Here is a 17,794-nt window from a genome sequence, read left to right as displayed (position 1 = left end):
ACTCCACCCCTACAAACTCGGGCCTGTACTTCCTCCTGGCTCACTGCCGTTCTCTCTCCTCCTCCAGGAAGCCTTCCCTGACGTGCCCCAGCCTGAGTCCAGTGTGCTGCCTGGACCCCCACGGCTCCCCGCACGGTCCTGTCTCCACCCCAGACTGTGCGTGAGCGTCTCCCGAAGGACACAGGCACTGGCTGCCCGGTACAGGGCCTGGTGCCAAGGAGATGCCCGCAAATATGCTTGACTGAATGAATAGAGGGGTTTCCAGGTCTTCTCTCTCCTCCATGCCCCATCCCAGCTCCAGCCAGCCTCACCGGCCACGTTTTTTTTTTTTTTTGGCCGCACCACGCGGCTTACGGGATCTTAGTTCCCCGACCAGGGATTGAACCTGTGCCCCTGCAGTGGAAGCATGGAGTCCTAACCACTGGACTGCCAGGGAATTCCCTCACCTGCCACATTGACCACTGGCGCTGCCTCCTTATGGCCCCAGGTTCCCCTGTACACCAAGGTGACCCTCCCCAAACGCATCCTCACACGGGTCTGCCCACACCCTTGGGTGAATTTCCCTGCCTGGGGACGGAGTACCAACACCTACAACGCTGGTCCAACGTACTTCTCCACCTTCCCCCACGTCTCCTGGGCCCCTGAGCATCTCTAATGCCTTCAAGTCTTTGCACATGCTGTTCCCTCTGGATGAAATATCCTTCCCCACTTAGCAAAATCTCGATCTTTCCTTAGAACCCTCCCCGAAGCCTCCTTGCCCCGACCCTGGCATCGGCTCCCCTTCCCGTGGGGCTCCCAAAGCACTTTGCCTGTAACAACCAACGTATCCTGAGCCTTTGCCCAGCATGAACTAGGCTCTTCACGCCATTATCTCCCTTGGTCTTCCAAAGACCCGCTGAGGCAGCTACGAAGAACACCCCCATTTCACAGAGGGAAGCACCGGGGCAGAGCTGAGTAAAGGGCCACAGTCGGAGAGCCAGGATTTGCACCCAGGCCGTCTAGCTCCGTGCCCACCTGCTACAGCCACCCCATCAAAAGCAGGGGACATCTGCCCCTCTCCCAAGCCAGGCATGCCTTTGGGAGGCAGGAGGGGACTTCGCCTGTCTATTTCCGGCCCCAGCTCAGTGCTGGGCACTCAGCGGCTGCTGATGGAATTAATAGCCCCAAACCCCAGCAACTGGCCTGGAACCCTGTTTCCCGGCCCTGGCTACGAGCCCCGACATACCTCCTGGAGGGCCTGCCTCTCCCGGCGCTCCCTCTCGGCCTCCTCCAGGTGCCGCCGGCTCTCGCTCTGCAGCACCTGCAACAGCTCCTCGGCCGCCTCGGCCCGGGCCCGCAGCCTGGGCGCCTCCCGCTCCCACTGCCTCCGTTCGCGGCCCGTCGCTGCCAGCACCTCCGCCAGCGCCTCCCGCTCCCGCGACGCGGCCTCCAGCTCCCGGCCAGCGGCCTCCACCGCCTCCCGCAGCCGGGCCAGCTCCCGGGCCTGGGCCTCCACCTCCCGGTGGGCCTCGGCCTCTGCCCTCCGTGCCTGAGCCAGCTCCTCGGAGAGGCGGGCCGCCTCCGTGCCTCGGGCCTCCAGCCTCCAGGCCTGGGCCTCCAGCTCAGCTCGAAGAGCCTCAGCCTCTCTCCTCAGCCGTGCCATCTCCTCCTTGAGGGCCTCCTGCTCTGGGACACCACTGGCCAGGATCTCCCCCGGGATCCTCCCCTCCCAGGTCTGGGCCCCAGGAGCCCCTGCCAGCTCCTGCTGTGGTTTTTGTTGGGCTGGGTCCCCGACCATCCTCTCCAACTTCTGTTCGTGCTCTCTGGCCTCTGCTTGCCCCTTGGGTAGGTCCAGCCTCTGGCCTAGGGTCTCCTGCTCCTCCAACTGCCCGCGGAGGCGCGGCTCCGAGAGTCCGGGTTCGCTCTCAGGGTCCTCCTGTCTCAGCCCCAAGGCCTCGGGCACCGACTCTCCAGTCTCTCCTCCCAGCGACAGCTGGGCCTGAATTTTGATCTCTGGACCCTGAGGTGGGGCCACAGAGGCGGGGGTCTGGAGAGGGGCTCCAAGGCCAGCCTTCTTCAGGGACTCCTGTGCCTCTACAGCGGGGCCTGACTCCTGGGCCATCGTGTCTACAGGCACCATGACGGCCGCCTGGAGGGGCCTCTCCACCACCTTTGGGTCCAAAGCAGATGCCTGAGGACACTCAGCTAACCCCTCGAGGGCTGAATCTGACGCCAGGGGAGCCGGGTCCAAAGCCTGGGGGCCTTCATCCCCTGCCTGACCGGCCAAGCCCTGGGGGCCACGGTCTGAGGCCAGCCGAGTCTGGGGAGCTGAGTCTGGCTCTGGAATCACGGAGTCCTCGCTCGGCTCCTCCAGCAGGGGGGGCTGAGGGCACATGACAGGGATGGTCAAACCCAGAGGAGGATGCCAGGAAGGACGTGCTGGTGCTTGGGGGAGGGGACTCACCTGGCCACCTGGCTGCCCCTGCAGCATCCGGAGCAGGCCTCGGAGCTCCTGATTCTCCCGCTCCAGGGTCCGCAGCCGCCCGGCCTCTGCCTCCCTCACTTCGTCATGCAGAGAGGGAGCCGCTCCTGGCAGAGGCGCTGGGGTGTGGGAGATGAGGTCAGGACCCCGCTGTTCCCTTATGGCTCCTCACCCACCCACCCCCACCCCCCCGACACACCCGGGGGAAGGGGATGAAATCAGCAGCTGTCCCCACTAAGGTGCAGGAGAACACAGGCAGCCTCCCACCCACAGCCCCTCCACTGGGGTCCCACTCACCCTCCCCAGGAGAGCCCGGGGCTGGCTCCAGGCTCCGCTGAACCTCCAACTCCCACTCCACGTTCTCCTCTGCCAGCTGGTCCACCTGAAGCCGCAGAGAGTCCAGCTCCTGGAGGGGAGAGCAGGGTCAGACAAGCCCTCCCCGCCAGGGCCAGGCCAAGTGTGTGGGCTAGAGGGTCACTAGAGGAAACAAGGAGTAGGAGTCACAGGGATCACCAAGGAACCCTGGGGACCACTGGGGTCACAGATCACTGCGTGACCAGGGGTCACGCTGGGAATCTCACCGCATGGGCCTCGCCCAGCCGGGTCCGCAGCAGCAGGTTCTCCCGCTGGGTCTCGTGCAGCCGGGCACAGCGCTCCTGAGCGGCCTCCAGCTGCTCCTCCAGCAGCGCCTTCGAGGCTTCCAGAGCCCCGGAGAGCACCCGCTCCTCCTGGTGGGGGAGCAGAGGGAGCCGGTGGTGCGATGCCCCCAGCACTCCGGGGCCACAGACCCTGGCTCCCCTCCCCCATCTGACCCTGCACCCCTGTTGCTCTCCAGGCCCCGCCTCTCCCCTCCATCTGCCCCTCCCCCGTCCAAGGTTTCTTCAGGTACCACTTCCCTAGCACCTGGCCCCGCCCTTCTCCTATGTAGGCCCTGCCCCTTCTCCCCAGGAACTGCCTTCCAAGGTCCTTCTAAGCTCCACTTAGCCCCGTTGCTGGGTGCTCTCTCCGGACCCCGCCTCCCCTACAACTGGCCCCACCCTCCTCTCCAGGACCTACCCTTACCTACAGCCTCCACTTCTCCCCTCCATCTGCCCCATCCTCCAGAGGGCCTGGCCCCAGACACCAGCTGACCGCGTTCTCCTAGCGGTGCCTATTCCCTCCATCAGGCCTGACCCTTCCCTTGGCCCAAATTCGCTCCTCTCGAGGCCCACCCTGTCCCCGGCAGGCCGCGCCCCCCATGCCCCGCCCCCTGCAGCCCCGTCTCCCGCCTCACCTCCAGCCGGCCCTTGCAGGCCTCTGCTGCCTGCAGCCGCTCCCGGCAGCGTCGCAGTTCCTCCTGCAGGCGGGGCAGGCGGCCGGCCCGCTCCCGCAGCGCCTCCGCCTCCTCGCGGTACAGCTCGGCCCGCTTGGCCTGTCCCGACAGCGCCTGGGCCTGGACCAGACGATGCGGAGCTAGGGGGGGCCACCCGCTGGCCAGAGGGATTAGGACGGGAAGGAGCCGGGTCGGGGGAGGCAGTAGGCTGGGGAAGGTGCGGGGAGCGGGTTAGGGAGTGTGGCCATGTTTGGGGGCATCTGAGCGCACCTCCTGGCGGAGCCTTCGAACTTCGGCCTCCAAGCCCTGCACCTCCACCTGGGAATCTAGCAGCAGCTCGGCTTTCTCCTCCCTGGAGGGAAGGGACGCAGGAGGGGTCTGGGGACCTGCACCCTCCAGCCCTTGCTAGGCCTGATCCCCATCCGGACCCCATCCAGACCTAACCTGCGCTCCCTGCCCGCCCCCCACCGCCAGGTCCTTCCCAGCCAGCAGCGCTCACAGCTCCTGCCGGACGCGCCGCAGTTGGGCCTTGGTGTTGGCCAGCTGCAGGGCCAGGTGGTGTGAGGCGCCCTCCGGGGGAGTCCTGGCAGGAGCCTCAGGCAACAAGGGGGCCGCAGGCTGCCGCTCCAGCAGCAATTCAGCCAGCCGCTGGGGGACGTCAAAGGTCAGGAGTCAGGAGTAACCCACCCAAGAGCCCCTCAACTGCCCCCAAGCAGCACAAGATGCATGTGACTGTTGCAGCTCTCCACCCCCAACCGCACCTCCGGCACGCGGCTGGGTCCCCGTGGTCCTCCTCTCCCTTCTCCTGCTGCCTCTTACCTGGGCCCCCAAGTCCCGCTCCCGAGCCAGCCTCAACAGTGTCCCCACCAGGCTCCGGGACAGCATCTCCAGCTCCGGAGGCGCCAGCTCCCCGGGCTCAGGCCCAGCCAGCGCCAGCACCAAGCCGGCCCCGGGCTGGGTCACCTGGAGGCACAGGGAGAGCAGGTCAGCCAAAGAAGCAGGGGGCAGGGTGTCCCAGACGGCTGACCAAAGCTGTACCTCCTGGATGGCAGCAGCCAGCTCACTCTGGACCTCGAGGCTGAGGCCCCGGATGTGCCGGATGAACAGTTCCCGGTGCTCACACTGCAGGGGGACCAGGAGGGGCCAGTGAGGCTCACCCCGGAGTCTCCCGCCTCTGCGGCCAAAGCTGGACCCTCCCTTTCCCTCCCCCGCTCACCTGCACTGACGCCCCCAGCAACAGCCTAAGGATGCCTTCCAGCTCCTCCACCGCCTCCTCTGCAGGGCACAAGCCACAAGGGGTTAATGCGCAGGGATGGGGGAAGAAGCAGGAAGGGGTGGTGGGAGAGAGCACCTGAGAAGGGGTCAAAGCCCAGCGCCTGGAGGTCTGGGGGTGGAGACAGGATCAGCAGCTGCAGCTCCTCCTGGGGCAGGCGGACAGGGTGGGAGATGTGAGAAGGGTTTTCCCGCAGGGGGCTCCCAGGCTCAGCCTCCCCCTCCTGACCCCTCACCTGGTAGAAGTCCCTCAGGCGGCCCCACAGGTGGTTCAGGTTCCACACCCGCCAGGCTGCGGGCCCGTCGTGGCCCCTGATCATTCGAGGGCCGCCTCGGGAACTGGGAGCACTGTGGGCACGTGGGACGATAGGGGGGAGGGGTAACTGAGGACCCACCCCCCCTAAGCCAGGCTCTGCCAACCACCCCTCAGGCTCTTCCCACCAGGCTGCCTGGCCCCCCCGGTCATCCTCTGATGCCCCTTACATGACACCCAGCACCCGGAGGAGCAGGGCCCCGTCGCTGAGATGTAAGAACCTCTTCTCCGGACAGAGAGGCCCCTCTCCTTCCTCCTCCTCTTCCCCCTCCGGCTCCTCCGCCTCCCCAACCAGCCCCGCCAGTCCCAGCGCCTGTGGGGACACAAAGGAGTCAGCTGGCCTGGGTGGGAGGCCCGCACCAGCAGAGTGAATCCTGAGCCCCTCTGACCTGCCTCCTGAGCCCACGCAGCCCCCTCCTCACCAGTCCCCGGAATGCCAGTGGTCACGGGCCTGGACCCCTTTTCCTGCCGCACAGCTGCCTGCACTTCTCCATCCCCACCTGAGCCCGCCCCCTCCCCTCAGGCCCCAGCTCTGCCCCCTCTCCCCCCACCCCCCACCAGCCCCTCCCTGCTGCTCCTTTCCCCTCCCCAGACTCCCTTCCACTGCCCCCTCACCCAGCTGGCCAGGCTCCCACTCAGGAAGTCTCTGATCCTGGGCCCCTTGCCCCCATCCATGACGGGGTCAGGGTGTTGGTGCCGCTGTGGTGGCTACACCTGCCCTGAGAGGAAGAGGAAGTCCCCGAGCGGGCCCAGGCCCAGCCACAGACACCCTGTGCAGCTTCCTCCTTCCGGGTGCTGGCAGGCCCGTGCACCCCCGCAGTCCTGCCTCAGCCCCCCCTTCACCTCCAGGCATCCTCCCAGCATCTCGGGCAGGGCCAGCCCGGAGGTTAGCAGGGGAAGGTGGAGTCAGGGCCACCCAGGAGCAAGGCCCACAGCTCTCCTGGCTCGATGGACAATGGCAGGTGAGTCCTCCCCCTCTCTGGGCCTCGGTTGGTTACCCAACGTGAAACCCAAGAGGGTGACCTCGGCCTTGCACCTTCCGGGGCCTCAGAAGGGCCCTTACATGGGGCATCTAGGTGCCCACACCTGCATCTTCTGATTTGCCTGGCTTCCCTTTCCCCTTGATGTTTCCCAAACTTACCCAAATCACCCTCCCAACCTACGAGGCTTGGGAGGTGACGCCTCCCACATCAAGCCTCCTCTGAACCCCGACCAGAAGCGAGTACCCCCTCCTCGGACCGCCCCCCCATACTCTATACACACTGGACTGAGACAGGACGTCTAGCCCGTGGGCTAGTGACCTCACAGGCCTCAGTTTCCCATCTGTGAAAGAAGTGAGTTAGAATCCAGCCTCTGAGGGACACAGTTCAATGCAGAGACCAGCGGCACATGTCTCATAGATAAACCAGGAGGCCAGGAGGACACCCCAGTTCACCCACTGCTCACTACTGGGCTCCGTGTGGAACATTGCTGGGTGCTGAGATGTAGTAAAAAGCCACATAGTCCCTGCCCCCGTGGGATGCACAGTACACTGGGAAGACAGCTACGCAGAAAATCACACACACACACACACACACACACACACACACACACACAATATGTAACATTGCAGCTGTACTACGTGCATTGACAGGGAAGGGATTTGACTTCGGTGGGATGATCAGGAAAGGCATGGGGTGGGGGGGGGTGACAATGAAGCTGAGATCAGGGATAAGTGGGTGAACTAGGCAAAGTGGGGAGGAAGGAAGGGCATTTCAAGCAGCCGAAGCAGAATGTGCAAGCGTTCTGTGGCAGCTGGAAGCGTGGCCTGTGTAAAGTTCAGAAATTATTCATGTTTCATCGATTCCCAGACACTTTGTTTCTCACATTTAAATCTCTAAAGTCAGGTTGCATGGTAGAGTTGCTGGCTAGCCAGCAACAGTCCTGACACCATTGTCATTGCCTGCACGTGCCCACACTTCAGGAGCATCAAACCCTGCAGAAAGGGCGTCAGCGGCTTGGGAGAAAACCCCAGAGACAGGAGCAGAGCACTCTTAACCCCAGGCCCCAAATGGTGGGAGCTCCCGGGAGAGAGGAACCAGACTTGTCAGCAACACTCCCAAAGCAGAAATCCAGAGTCAGCTTGCTCTGCAGTCCTGCAAAGCTGGCTTTAGGACTCTGATGGCTGCTGGTGGTTTCCGGTTGTCTTATGAATTTCGGGGGGGAGCACCGCTCTCCCGAACTCTTGACGCCTCACAGGAGGGGGTGGCAGGGAAACACAGTCATCGCGCCTCTGTCGGATTCCAAATGTGAAGGAGTTTTCTGAACAGCGTAAACTATTTATTTTGCTTATATTTTCCTTTTTATGTGTGCATCACAATTATGTATGATGAGAATCTATGTCTAAGTCAAAAAGCGCTCCTTCGGGAAGAATAAAATAAAGAGCCTAGTGATGCAAGAGCCTTGGGACGCAGTTAACTGGCAGCGTTCTTCTTTTAGTGGCATTTTCTTTAGTGGCATCTTTTACAATCGTTGACATCTTAGACTTGCTGCAAGATAGGGCAATATTGCAAACACAGGCTTATCATGAGCCAGTCCTGGTTACCACTACTTTACACTTACTAACTTATTTGCATAGGACTAGGTTATGAAATAAGGACTATGGGTTATCTCCAATTTATAGAGAAGGAAACCGAGACTCAGAGAGGTTAAGAACTTGCCCCAAATCACACAGCTCTGAAGCGGTAGCCTGACCAGGCAATGGGAAGCTGCGCGGGGCTGTTAGCAGAAGAGCACATCCAGTTGTTTAAGCCTCCCTAGACGCATCTGGAAATGCAGCTAATCCCCTCAGAGGGTTGCTATGAGGATTCCACAAGCTGGTGCCTGGTTTAAGCATTCATTAAATGGTCCCTAGTGTGGTTATTATATTTAGTATTAATAATATCAAGGGTCCATCCAGATTGGACTCCGCAAATCTTATGCCTATTTCCAGCCCCCCCCCCGCCCCCCGCACGCCGGGATTCCAGCCCAGGAAGTACTCCGGAGAACCCACTCTGGGTTAGCGAAGAGTGGTGACAGGGCCTCGCCTCCCAGCAGCCAAGGGCCCCTGCCTTGCTCCGTGGCTTCGGGGTCACGCCCTTCCTCCAGCCTCCTCGGAGGCCTGGGCCGCGTCGCCCCATTGCTCTTGTTGATTCCTCTCACATTCGTCACTCCAGACATGCCCGGCTGCACCTCAGTCTCTCAATCTGCTTCTATGACTTGGTTCAGCTGAGTCAGGCAGAGGGAGGCTCGGCGGGGACGGAGGAGGCTGGGGAGGGGCTCCCTCATCAGCTGACACCAAGATGCTGGGATTTCCAGGCTCAATTAGCTATTGAGGGATGTTCATCAGGGGCTGGCAGTGGTCCCTATCCTCAGGCTAGATTTTTTCCTTTAAAAAATTGTTCAGGGGGCTTCCCTGGTGGCGCAGTGGTTGAGAGTCCGCCTGCCGATGCAGGGGACACGGGTTCGTGCCCTGGTCCGGGAAGATCCCACATGCCGTGGAGCGGCTGGGCCCGTGAGCCATGGCCGCTGAGCCTGCGCGTCCGGAGCCTGTGCTCCGCAACGGGAGAGGCCACGACAGTGAGAGGCCCGCGTACCACAAAAAAAAAAAAAATTGTTCTGGGACTTCCCTGGTGGCACGATGGTTAAGAAAACGCCTGCCAATGCAGGGGACACGGGTCTGAGCCCTGGTCTGCACATGCTGCAGAGCAGTTAAGCCTGTGCACCACAACTACTGAGCCCACGTGCTGCAACTACTGAAGCCCAAACACCTAGAGCCCGTGCTCTGCAACAAGAGAAGCCACCGCAGAGAGAAAGCCCACTCGCAGCAACGAAGACCCAACACAGCCAAAAATAAATAAATAAATAAATGTATTTTAAAAAAATTGTTCAGATGCATGATCAAAAATGTCAAGAGTGCCTAAGGATATAGAGAAAAAATCAAGTCTCCCCCTCTTCACTCCCAACCCCAGGCCCCAATGCCATGCCCCGTTAGCATTTTCTGTGTCCTTCCTGAGCTGCAGCTGCCCAAGTCTGTCAGTCACAAGTGGCTGCAACCACACACACACACACACACACACACACACACACACACACGTTACGTGTGCACCTCCATGCTTTGTAATATATTTCACAATCTGCTTCATTTCTGTTCAGAACCATTGGCCTTGGCCTTTCGAATGGCTACATCGTATTCTACGGTGCTTTATCCCATCATCACTTTGTCTCTTATTGACAAAGATTTTAAATATTTGCATCTTTTGCTATTACTACAGTGCCATAATGACTGCTCATCTCAGAGATATTTTTCTGGAAGTTTTTAAGGTGGGGGGTGGGGGAGTTGGTGCCCACTGCTGCCAACTTGTGGATTCAGGAGGCGAGCAAGAAGCAGAGAAAGACAGACAGACAAACGGACAACGTCGTCAACTGCCTGCAGCCTCCTACCTCAGGGCTCAGCTTCCCCAGCTGCACGGGGTGGGAGCAGGAAGGACCCCCACTTCCCTTCTGGTTTTGAATTCTCTGGGTAGCCCTAGTCTGACCCCAAAGACCAGAGGCAGGAGGGCTCTGGGGCTCCGGGAAGCAGAGTCCAGGGAGGCCAGGGCAGGTGGCAGCTGGGTTCAACCAGAGCCCAGGACCAACCAGGACTGAGTCAGAGAGTGGCTTTTTCTCCCTGCCTGCGGCAGGCCCCACCTGACACCCCAGCGGCTTGGCTGGGTCCCAGCTCCCTAACCAGATGCTTCAGGGCCCCAGGCTCAAGAACTAAAACCCTAAAACAGCCTCCAGGGTTTTCTGGGCACCTGACCCTCTGGCGTTGGGTCTGAGGGACTCCCTACTCCCCACCCAAGTGTCTGAGAAGGGGTGTTTTTCCTACTTAACCATTTGGGGGTGGAAATAGCTAGAGTTGGACAAGAGCAGAAATGCTCGGCCCAGTAGCCCAAACGAGCTGCCCACGTGGGAGGAGGAAGTAGGAAGCCAGAGCCAGGGAGGGTGGGGCCCAGGGCCATTTGCCGAATGCCGGGCCAGGTGCGCAGGGACTCAGGATGCGGCCTGCAAGGCCTGGTTCCAGCGCTGAAGAGGGCCCGGTGCGGCCCAGCCGCCACTACCTGACACTGGGCCAGCTCTCCCTTCCTGCTCTCCCCAGGGCTCCCCGACGCTCCCGGGGGCCCTGCCTCACCCCGAGCCTCTCACCGAGCCTGGCACCCCGGCACCAATCCTTCTCCTGGTGGCCTCCACCCAGTGCCCAAGCAGTTATTCTGAAACACTGACTGACTCACGACCCTTCTATGCTTCCCTGGCGGTCCAGTGGTTAAGACTCTGCACCTCCAATGCAGGGGGCGCGGGTTAGAGCCCTGGTTGGGGAGCTAAGATCCCACATGCCTCGCGGTGTGGCCAAAAACAAAAACCCTCCAGTGGCTTCCCCCTATACTTTGAATCAAGTTCCAGCCTCTCACCATGACCTCCCAGGCCCCGCAGAACGGCCCAGGCTCGCCACCTGACCCTTGCCCCCCACACACACCTCCTCAGTCTCACACCCCCTCCAGCTTCCTCAGTCTCTCTTCCGCCCCCAGCACCCCTGTATTTGCTGTTCCCCAGCCTGGAACACCCTCTCCAACCCACACACATGCACAACCCGCCTCCCCCATCTAGCTCCATCTCACCCTACTGGTGTGCCTAATGGCCTCTTTCTCAGAAAAGATTTTCCCTTTTTTTTTTTAAAATAAACCTGTAGATTACTTAGAGTTTTGTTTTGTTTTTAATTTTATTTATTTATTTTGGCTGTGTTGGGTCTTCGTTGCGGTGCGCGGGCTTCTCATTGCGGTGGCTTCTCTTGTTGCGGAGCATGGGCTTTAGACGCGCGGGCTTCAGTAGCTGCAGCATGCAGGCTCTGTAGATGTGGCTCACGGGCTCTAGGCGCGCAGGCTCAGTAGTTGTGGTGCACGGGCTTAAGTGCTCCGCGGCATGTGGGATCTTCCCGGACCAGGGATCGAACCCGTGTCCCCTGCATCGGCAGGCGGATTCTTAACCACTGCGCCACCAGGGAAGTCCGAGATTTTCCCTTTCTAAAGGAGACCCCAGTCCTTCTCCCCTCTTAGTCTTAAGCCACTCTGCATCTTCCCTCATTCGCTTCATCTGCTCCCCACTAGAGTGGAAGCTCTGTGAGGGCAGGGATGCCGTGGGGTCGTCCAGGGCTGTGGTCTGGGCCAAGGAAACCATGAGAGTGACACCGACACCGTATGCTGACCACTTGCCCATGCCAGCTCTGTCCTTCACATATGTTAATCACTCAATCCCCTCTACAGCCATAAAATACAGGTACTATTATTACCATCTCCCTTTTATGATGAAGAAACTGAACACAGAGAGGCTAAGTCACTTGCTTCAGGCCACACAGCCAGGAAGTGCTGGAGCCACGATACAGAGGCAGCTGAATTAATGGTTTTGAACAGATGAAATCCTACTTCAGGGAATTCCCTGGTGGTCCAGTGGTTAGGACTCTGCACTCGCATTGCCAAGGGCCCGGGTTTGATCCCTGGTGAGGAAACTAAAATCCCACAAGCCACGTGGTGTGGCAAAAAAAAAAAAAAAAAAAAAAGAATTCCTATTTCAGAGATGAGGAAAGTGAGGCTCAGAGGGGTATGAGGGTAAATAAGACAACTGAGGGTAAACCCAAGTCCTCGCTCTGAGAGCTGCATCTCCTCCCGCGGTCCCCACTGCCTTTTTGCTGCCTGCTGGGAGGGTAAGGCTGGAGCCCAGAGCCCAGTTAGCAAGCATGCGGAGACCCAGTGCCAAGCCCCGAGGTTGCCAGCCTCCCTCATAATTAAAGACACACACATCAAAGACAGCTCCGAGGTACCATTAAAAATCCATTAAGCGAGAAAAAATAAATCCAGAAGGTAAAACTCGGGTTGGCACACTGTGGGGAGAGGAGTACTTGCACAGATCCCCGACGGCCCTTAAAACGGCCTCGGGGTTTTCAGACACCAGTGAAACCGCCAGCGCCCTTTGACCCAAGCACTCTCAGCATTTGGGAACACGCCCTGAGGAAGAAGCCCAAGAGGAAACAAAACCAGAAATGTGTCTGAAGCTGCCCCTAGCCAAATCGTGGACATACCCAGATGTCCACCAGGAGAACCCAGTCGTGCCGTGGCCTGTGGACAAAATCCCCTCTCTGACCTCACCTGGGCTGCTTAGTCCACTCTCTCATCTGCCTCACCTTTAGCCTTTCCACAGGCTGTTCCTGCCACCTGGAGCACCCTTTCCACCTCTGCTCACCTGGCTATCACCTATTCATCTCTCGGCCGCAGCCAGAAGTCCTTTCCTCCCTTCCTTTCCCCCATGGGAGGGTGGGGTAGTGGGCAGGGTCCTTCTTCTGTGACACCCCAAATGACCAACCTGTGCCTCCTCTTCACATCTTCACCACACTGACTGTGAGCGCTCATGCGGCGGCTGGCGCCCCCACCAGCCTGGGAGCGCATGGAGGTGGGACCAGAGCTGCGCTGGCGCTGCCCCGGCCGGGAGACCCGTGGCGCCCGCAGGGCCCGCGCCCAGCGTATTCACTGCTGCGTCCCAGAGCCCCGCACAGTGCCTGGCGCAGAGATGACTCTCAGCAAACAGCCGCCGGATGCAAGATACTGATGTGACTGTGGGAAGCGGAGCCCCCGGAAGTCCGAATGAGTCTTCACAAGCACACAGGACATGCGCAGACGCATCGCAGTGCTGGGCGAGACAAGCGGCAGCCTCCTCTTGGCAGAAGTCACTGAGATTAAAAATCCACCTCAGGGACGCCCCCGGCGGACCAGCGGTTAAGACTGCGCGCTTCCACTGCTAGGGGGCGCGGGTCCCATCCCTGGTCGGGGAACTAAGATCCCGCGCGCCCCCTGATGCAGCCAAAAAAAAAAAAAAAGAAAATCCGTCTTAGTAGTGGTGATGGCTGCACAACTTGGTGAATAGACTAAAAACCACTGACTTGTTCACTTTTATTTATTATTTATTTTTAACAATTTATTTATTTTTTACTGCGTTGAGTCTTGTTGCTGCGCGCGGGCTTTCTCTCGTTCCGGCGAGCGGGGCTACTCTTCATTGCGGTGCGCCAGCTTCTCACTGCGGTGGCTTTTCTTGATGCGGAGCACGGGCTCTAGGCGCGCGGGCTCCAGTAGTTGTGGCTCGCGGGCTCAGTAGTTGTGGTGCACGGGCTTAGTTGCTCCGCGGCATGTGGGATCTTCCCCAAGCAGGGCTCAAACCCATGTCTCCTGCACTGGCAGGCGGATTCTTAACCGCTGCGCCACCAGGGAAGCCCTGACTTGTTCACTTTTAAAGGGTGAATTTCATGATGTGTGAATTGTATGTCAAAAAAAATACTCCATCTTTGATGAGGCCAAGGGACTGAACCAGTTCCCATGGACTGGTTCAGAGAAGGGACCAGGAATGGACTACCGTCCTCAGAAAATGGGATGGACATGGAGCCTCGAAGGTTAAAATGACTTGGGCAGGGGTAGGAGAGGGACAGGCAACCCAAGTAGTGAACATTGCTGGGAGATGCTGAAGAGGCAGGAGCTTGGAGCACCCACAAGCTAAGGAATTGGGGTGACCGTGGAGGCCAAAGTGGCAGGGACAGAGCTTGGGGGTGTGAGGCAACCACACAAGGATCTGGGACAGCTTAGTATGTGCCCCTGCCAAGACTGATGAGAGCAGCAGGGAAGTGACACTGTCCCTTGGGAGGCCGTGGAACCCAAGGAGACTTTTTGTGGTTTTTTTTAATTAATTAATTTTTATTTTTGGCTGTGTTGGGTCTTCTTGCTGCGCACGGGCTTTCTCTCGTTGTGGCGAGCCGGGGCTACTTTTCATTGCCTTCAGTAGTTGTGGCTCGCGGGCTCTAGAGCGCAGGCTCAGCAGTTGTGGCGCACGGGCTTACTGCTCCGCGGCATGTGGGATCTTCCCGGACCAGGGCTTGAACCCGTGTCCCCTGCATCGGCAGGCGGATTCTTAACCACTGCGCCACCAGGGAAGTGCCAGCAAGTCTAGTTCTAATTAAGAACCACTACGGTCAAGTTTATGCTGGAACAATGGGAACCAATATCCAAGAAGCTGGAGAGAAGGTAGCTTTCTGTCTCCCTCCCTGCACTTTGTACTCCTTCCCAAAACACATGTCGACTATTTCCCACATTCCCTACCCTGAGCAGGGCACCTTACCTGTGTTAAGAAAAAAACACGATTCCCAGCTCAAGCAGGCAGAGTTGGTACAAATATTAATAACATAGCAGATTGATATGCATGTTTATTAGCGCCAAAAATCTGTGCATTCACACAGATGCTACCCAGACTTCTCTAGAAGTTATATAGGGCTTCCCTGGTGGCGCAGTGGTTGAGAATCCGCCTGCCGATGCAGGGGCCGCGGGTTCGTGCCACAAAAAAAAAAAAAAAAAAAGTTATACAAACACATGTATGTACACACACACACACACACACACACACACACACACACACACACACACACACTTTCTCTCTCCGCTGTCACTCCTCTATGCCTGTGCAGCCAAACCCAAACCAAGACCAGCAGGGTGTGTTCTCCTGGGGCCAGTAGTCTCCAGGGCTCCCAATCATGGTTCCTGCATGGCTGCAGCCCAAGCCTAGTCTAGGCCAGAAATGCTGGGACCCCTTCCAACCCTCTCTTGCTCTCAGAAGCCCAGGTTTGACTCTCTAGGAGATGACAAAGATTCCGCTGGAGATGTCTTCCCAGCTCCTCCGGGTGAGGCTTTGGGTGCCGGACAACATAAGGAGATCCTGGGAGCCTAGAGCCATTGGACAATAAGAGAATCACTAGCCCCATTATACTGATGTGGAAACTGAGGCCCAGAGGGGCACAGAATGGGAATCACCAAGGACAGGCCTGGGATTTGGCCTCTCTCCTAACTCCTAGCTCTTTCCCTACCAACATGAAGGCTGCATGGTGGACAGCAGGGGTTCTTTTTCTTTTTTTTTCCAGCCGTGTATTGGGCACTTACTGAGTGCTAGGCACTGCGCCAAATGCTTTGCATAAACTGTCTCATGCATTCCCCACAATGACCCTGTGAGGTGGGTTGGATTATTCTCACTCTAAAGATGAGGGAAGTGGGGTCAAGGAAAACCAAATAGCCTGCCCAAGGTCCCCAGCTCCTTAGTGGCAGGCTGGGACTCACAGTCTGGTGGTCTGAGCCCGAAGCCTGGCAACCGCACTCTGCTATGACGCCTCCCAGGTCGGGGACGGGGCGCACCTGGAATTCTGGTAGGACTTTAGGAGTTCCTTGAAACTTTTAAAGAGCATGTCGGTGTCCATGTGTGTGCACACGTATTCAAACACGCATTTTCTAAGGAAAGGGGCATTGCTCTTAGCAATACTTCAAAAGACTTTCTGACCCAGAAAAGGCTCAGGATCGCTGATACTGAGCAAAATCCTTGACCTTCTAGGTAGAAGTTGCTGTGGCCTTGGGCATGTCAGGACATGCCAGGGAGTTTTACTTGCAGACGTGTCGGGGGGAATGTTTGAGGGTTGGTTGATTGATTCTAATGTTGGCCCTTAGGCCACCAACAGCCCAGGCAGGTCACGTCCAGTGCTCTGTCATGTGTAGCCCCAGGCCTCCAGAACCTGCTGGTCCAGGCCACCGTGGCCTGGCCTGCCCTTATCTATAGGCCTGAAATCTGACCTGTCCGCCCTAGAGGTGGAGATCTGCCAGATGCTCTTACCATGAGATGGTTGATCTTGGGCACTCCGGCACCTGGAGCAGCTCCCAGGACACCCACCACACCAAAGCTGAGCCACACGGCCAGCATCCAGGGCCACTGAGGCCGAAGGCCCACCTCCACCCACACCCAACTCCCATCATGCTGTCCGAAGGGGCCACCCCTCCAGGGGCCCTGGAAGCCCCCTCATCCTGCCCTAGAGGCCCAGCCAGTGGCAACAGGAGCCTGGAGGGGACACTTCCTCTCAGAGGCCTCACTGGACTTCAGCCAGCCCAGACGTGAGGCCAGGAGTGGAGGAACAGAGGCAGCTGAGTGGCATGCATGGAGACTGGGCTTGTCCTGAGAGTGGGGAGCTGCCAGAGTGGCACAAGGTCTTCTGGGAAGAGGAGTAAGGGTGCCAGCCCACAGGGGGCCCGTCTGACCTTCCATCTACACCGGCAGACACCAGGCTCTGAGAGCCCAGCTGCTGACTCGGGACGCTCCCTCTACCTGGGGCTCCCAGGGGCGCCCGACCACTCACCGGTGTGCGCACAGGTGCCCATGGGGGAAACTACATACGCCTCAGTTTCCTCATTTGTATGATGCGAGGATTGAGAGATGGTGTCCGGGAAAGAAAGGGCCTTCCCACCATCTGGTCCAGGACAGCACTGTGAGCCAGGGCTTGGCAGGGGCAGGTTACAAGGGCTTGGGAGGCTGGAGGGGTGGTCAGTCCCCTGCCCCACCCCAGCCCAGGACCCCTGAGGGGTGACAGACTGTGGGAGAGAACTGAAGGGACAAAGGTCAGTGGGCCGGCCATCTCAGGCAGGCTGAGCAGCTGGGACCCCTGCAGGGAGGCTGGCCCCCTGCTGAGGGCCCACCCACGTGGACACCACCCCTTAGACCTCCAGCCGAGTGGTCCCCTGGACTCACCCTTCCCTCCAACACCCACAGGTCGCCCCGTCCCAGCACCCACCTCCTGGACATCACTCGGTCATCAATCCTGCCCCGCAATGGCCTCTCCCCTGCTCCCTGCTCGCCCCGCTCCAGCTCTATGTCTACACAGGAGCCCAGGTAGGAATCTGACCTGTCACTGCCCTGCAGACATCCTTCACTGGCCTGAGGGGCCCGCAGGGTGAAAGGTAAGCAGCTTCCAGGGCTGCCCTCCCGGCATCCTCTCATTCAGCTGCCCCAGCGCTGCGGCACCTGGGGCTGTTCCACTCTCCGTTCCTATGGTCGCACAGCGCCTCCACCTGGAGCCCTGGTCCCACTGCCTCAAGGGCTGTGTCCTCCAAGAGGCCCTTCCTTGACCTCTGAGACCTCTCAGCCCGCCCTAGGCAGCTCTGCACCTGCCCTGAGCCTCCACAGATGGCCAGGCAGGGCAGGGAGGGGCCCTCGGAGCCTGGTGCTGACAGGGCACATGGCAGGGCCGTGCCCATGTGAGTAAAGTTCCCAGAGGCCAAGTCCAAATTCCTCTGAAGTGGCTGGATGAGCCAGGCCTACCTACCTAGCCTCTCTGTGCCATAACAGGGCAGGAAGGGCTCACACCCCGCAGGGCCGTGGCGAGGATTCGTAGTTTAACTCGAGTGCCTGCCTCCCTTAGGCTGCGAGCTCCTCAACGCGGCAGGGGTCTAATGATCACTGTCTGCCGCCAGACACAGGGCTTCCCAGGGACAAGAGGCAGGGGCCCAAGGGGGCAGGGCCTGCAGACGGCCATGGACCTCAG

General features: G+C 59.3%; 1 protein-coding gene across 1 annotated transcript; it reads right to left on the bottom strand.

Moving 5' to 3' along the window:
* Positions 1-1,225: 1,225 nt before the first annotated feature.
* On the bottom strand, positions 1,226-6,042 carry LOC102976483 (coiled-coil domain-containing protein 88B; the record flags this gene model as incomplete). The annotated part of the gene is made up of 14 exons (XM_028484544.1): positions 5,974-6,042; positions 5,529-5,671; positions 5,282-5,393; positions 5,125-5,194; positions 4,990-5,048; positions 4,812-4,895; positions 4,593-4,736; positions 4,273-4,421; positions 4,044-4,125; positions 3,735-3,893; positions 3,043-3,189; positions 2,759-2,867; positions 2,444-2,580; positions 1,226-2,362 (listed from the first exon to the last, which is right to left on the bottom strand). Coding segments are annotated over exons 1-14 (2,592 nt in total), but the record flags the coding sequence as incomplete, so codon positions are not given.
* Positions 6,043-17,794: the final 11,752 nt, after the last annotated feature.

Source organism: Physeter macrocephalus, unplaced genomic scaffold (genome assembly GCF_002837175.3).
Source record: "Physeter macrocephalus isolate SW-GA unplaced genomic scaffold, ASM283717v5 random_197, whole genome shotgun sequence".
Classification (NCBI taxonomy): domain Eukaryota; kingdom Metazoa; phylum Chordata; class Mammalia; order Artiodactyla; family Physeteridae; genus Physeter; species Physeter macrocephalus.
Note: the sequence above shows the minus strand (reverse complement) of the source record. Positions and strands in the feature narration are given on the sequence as shown.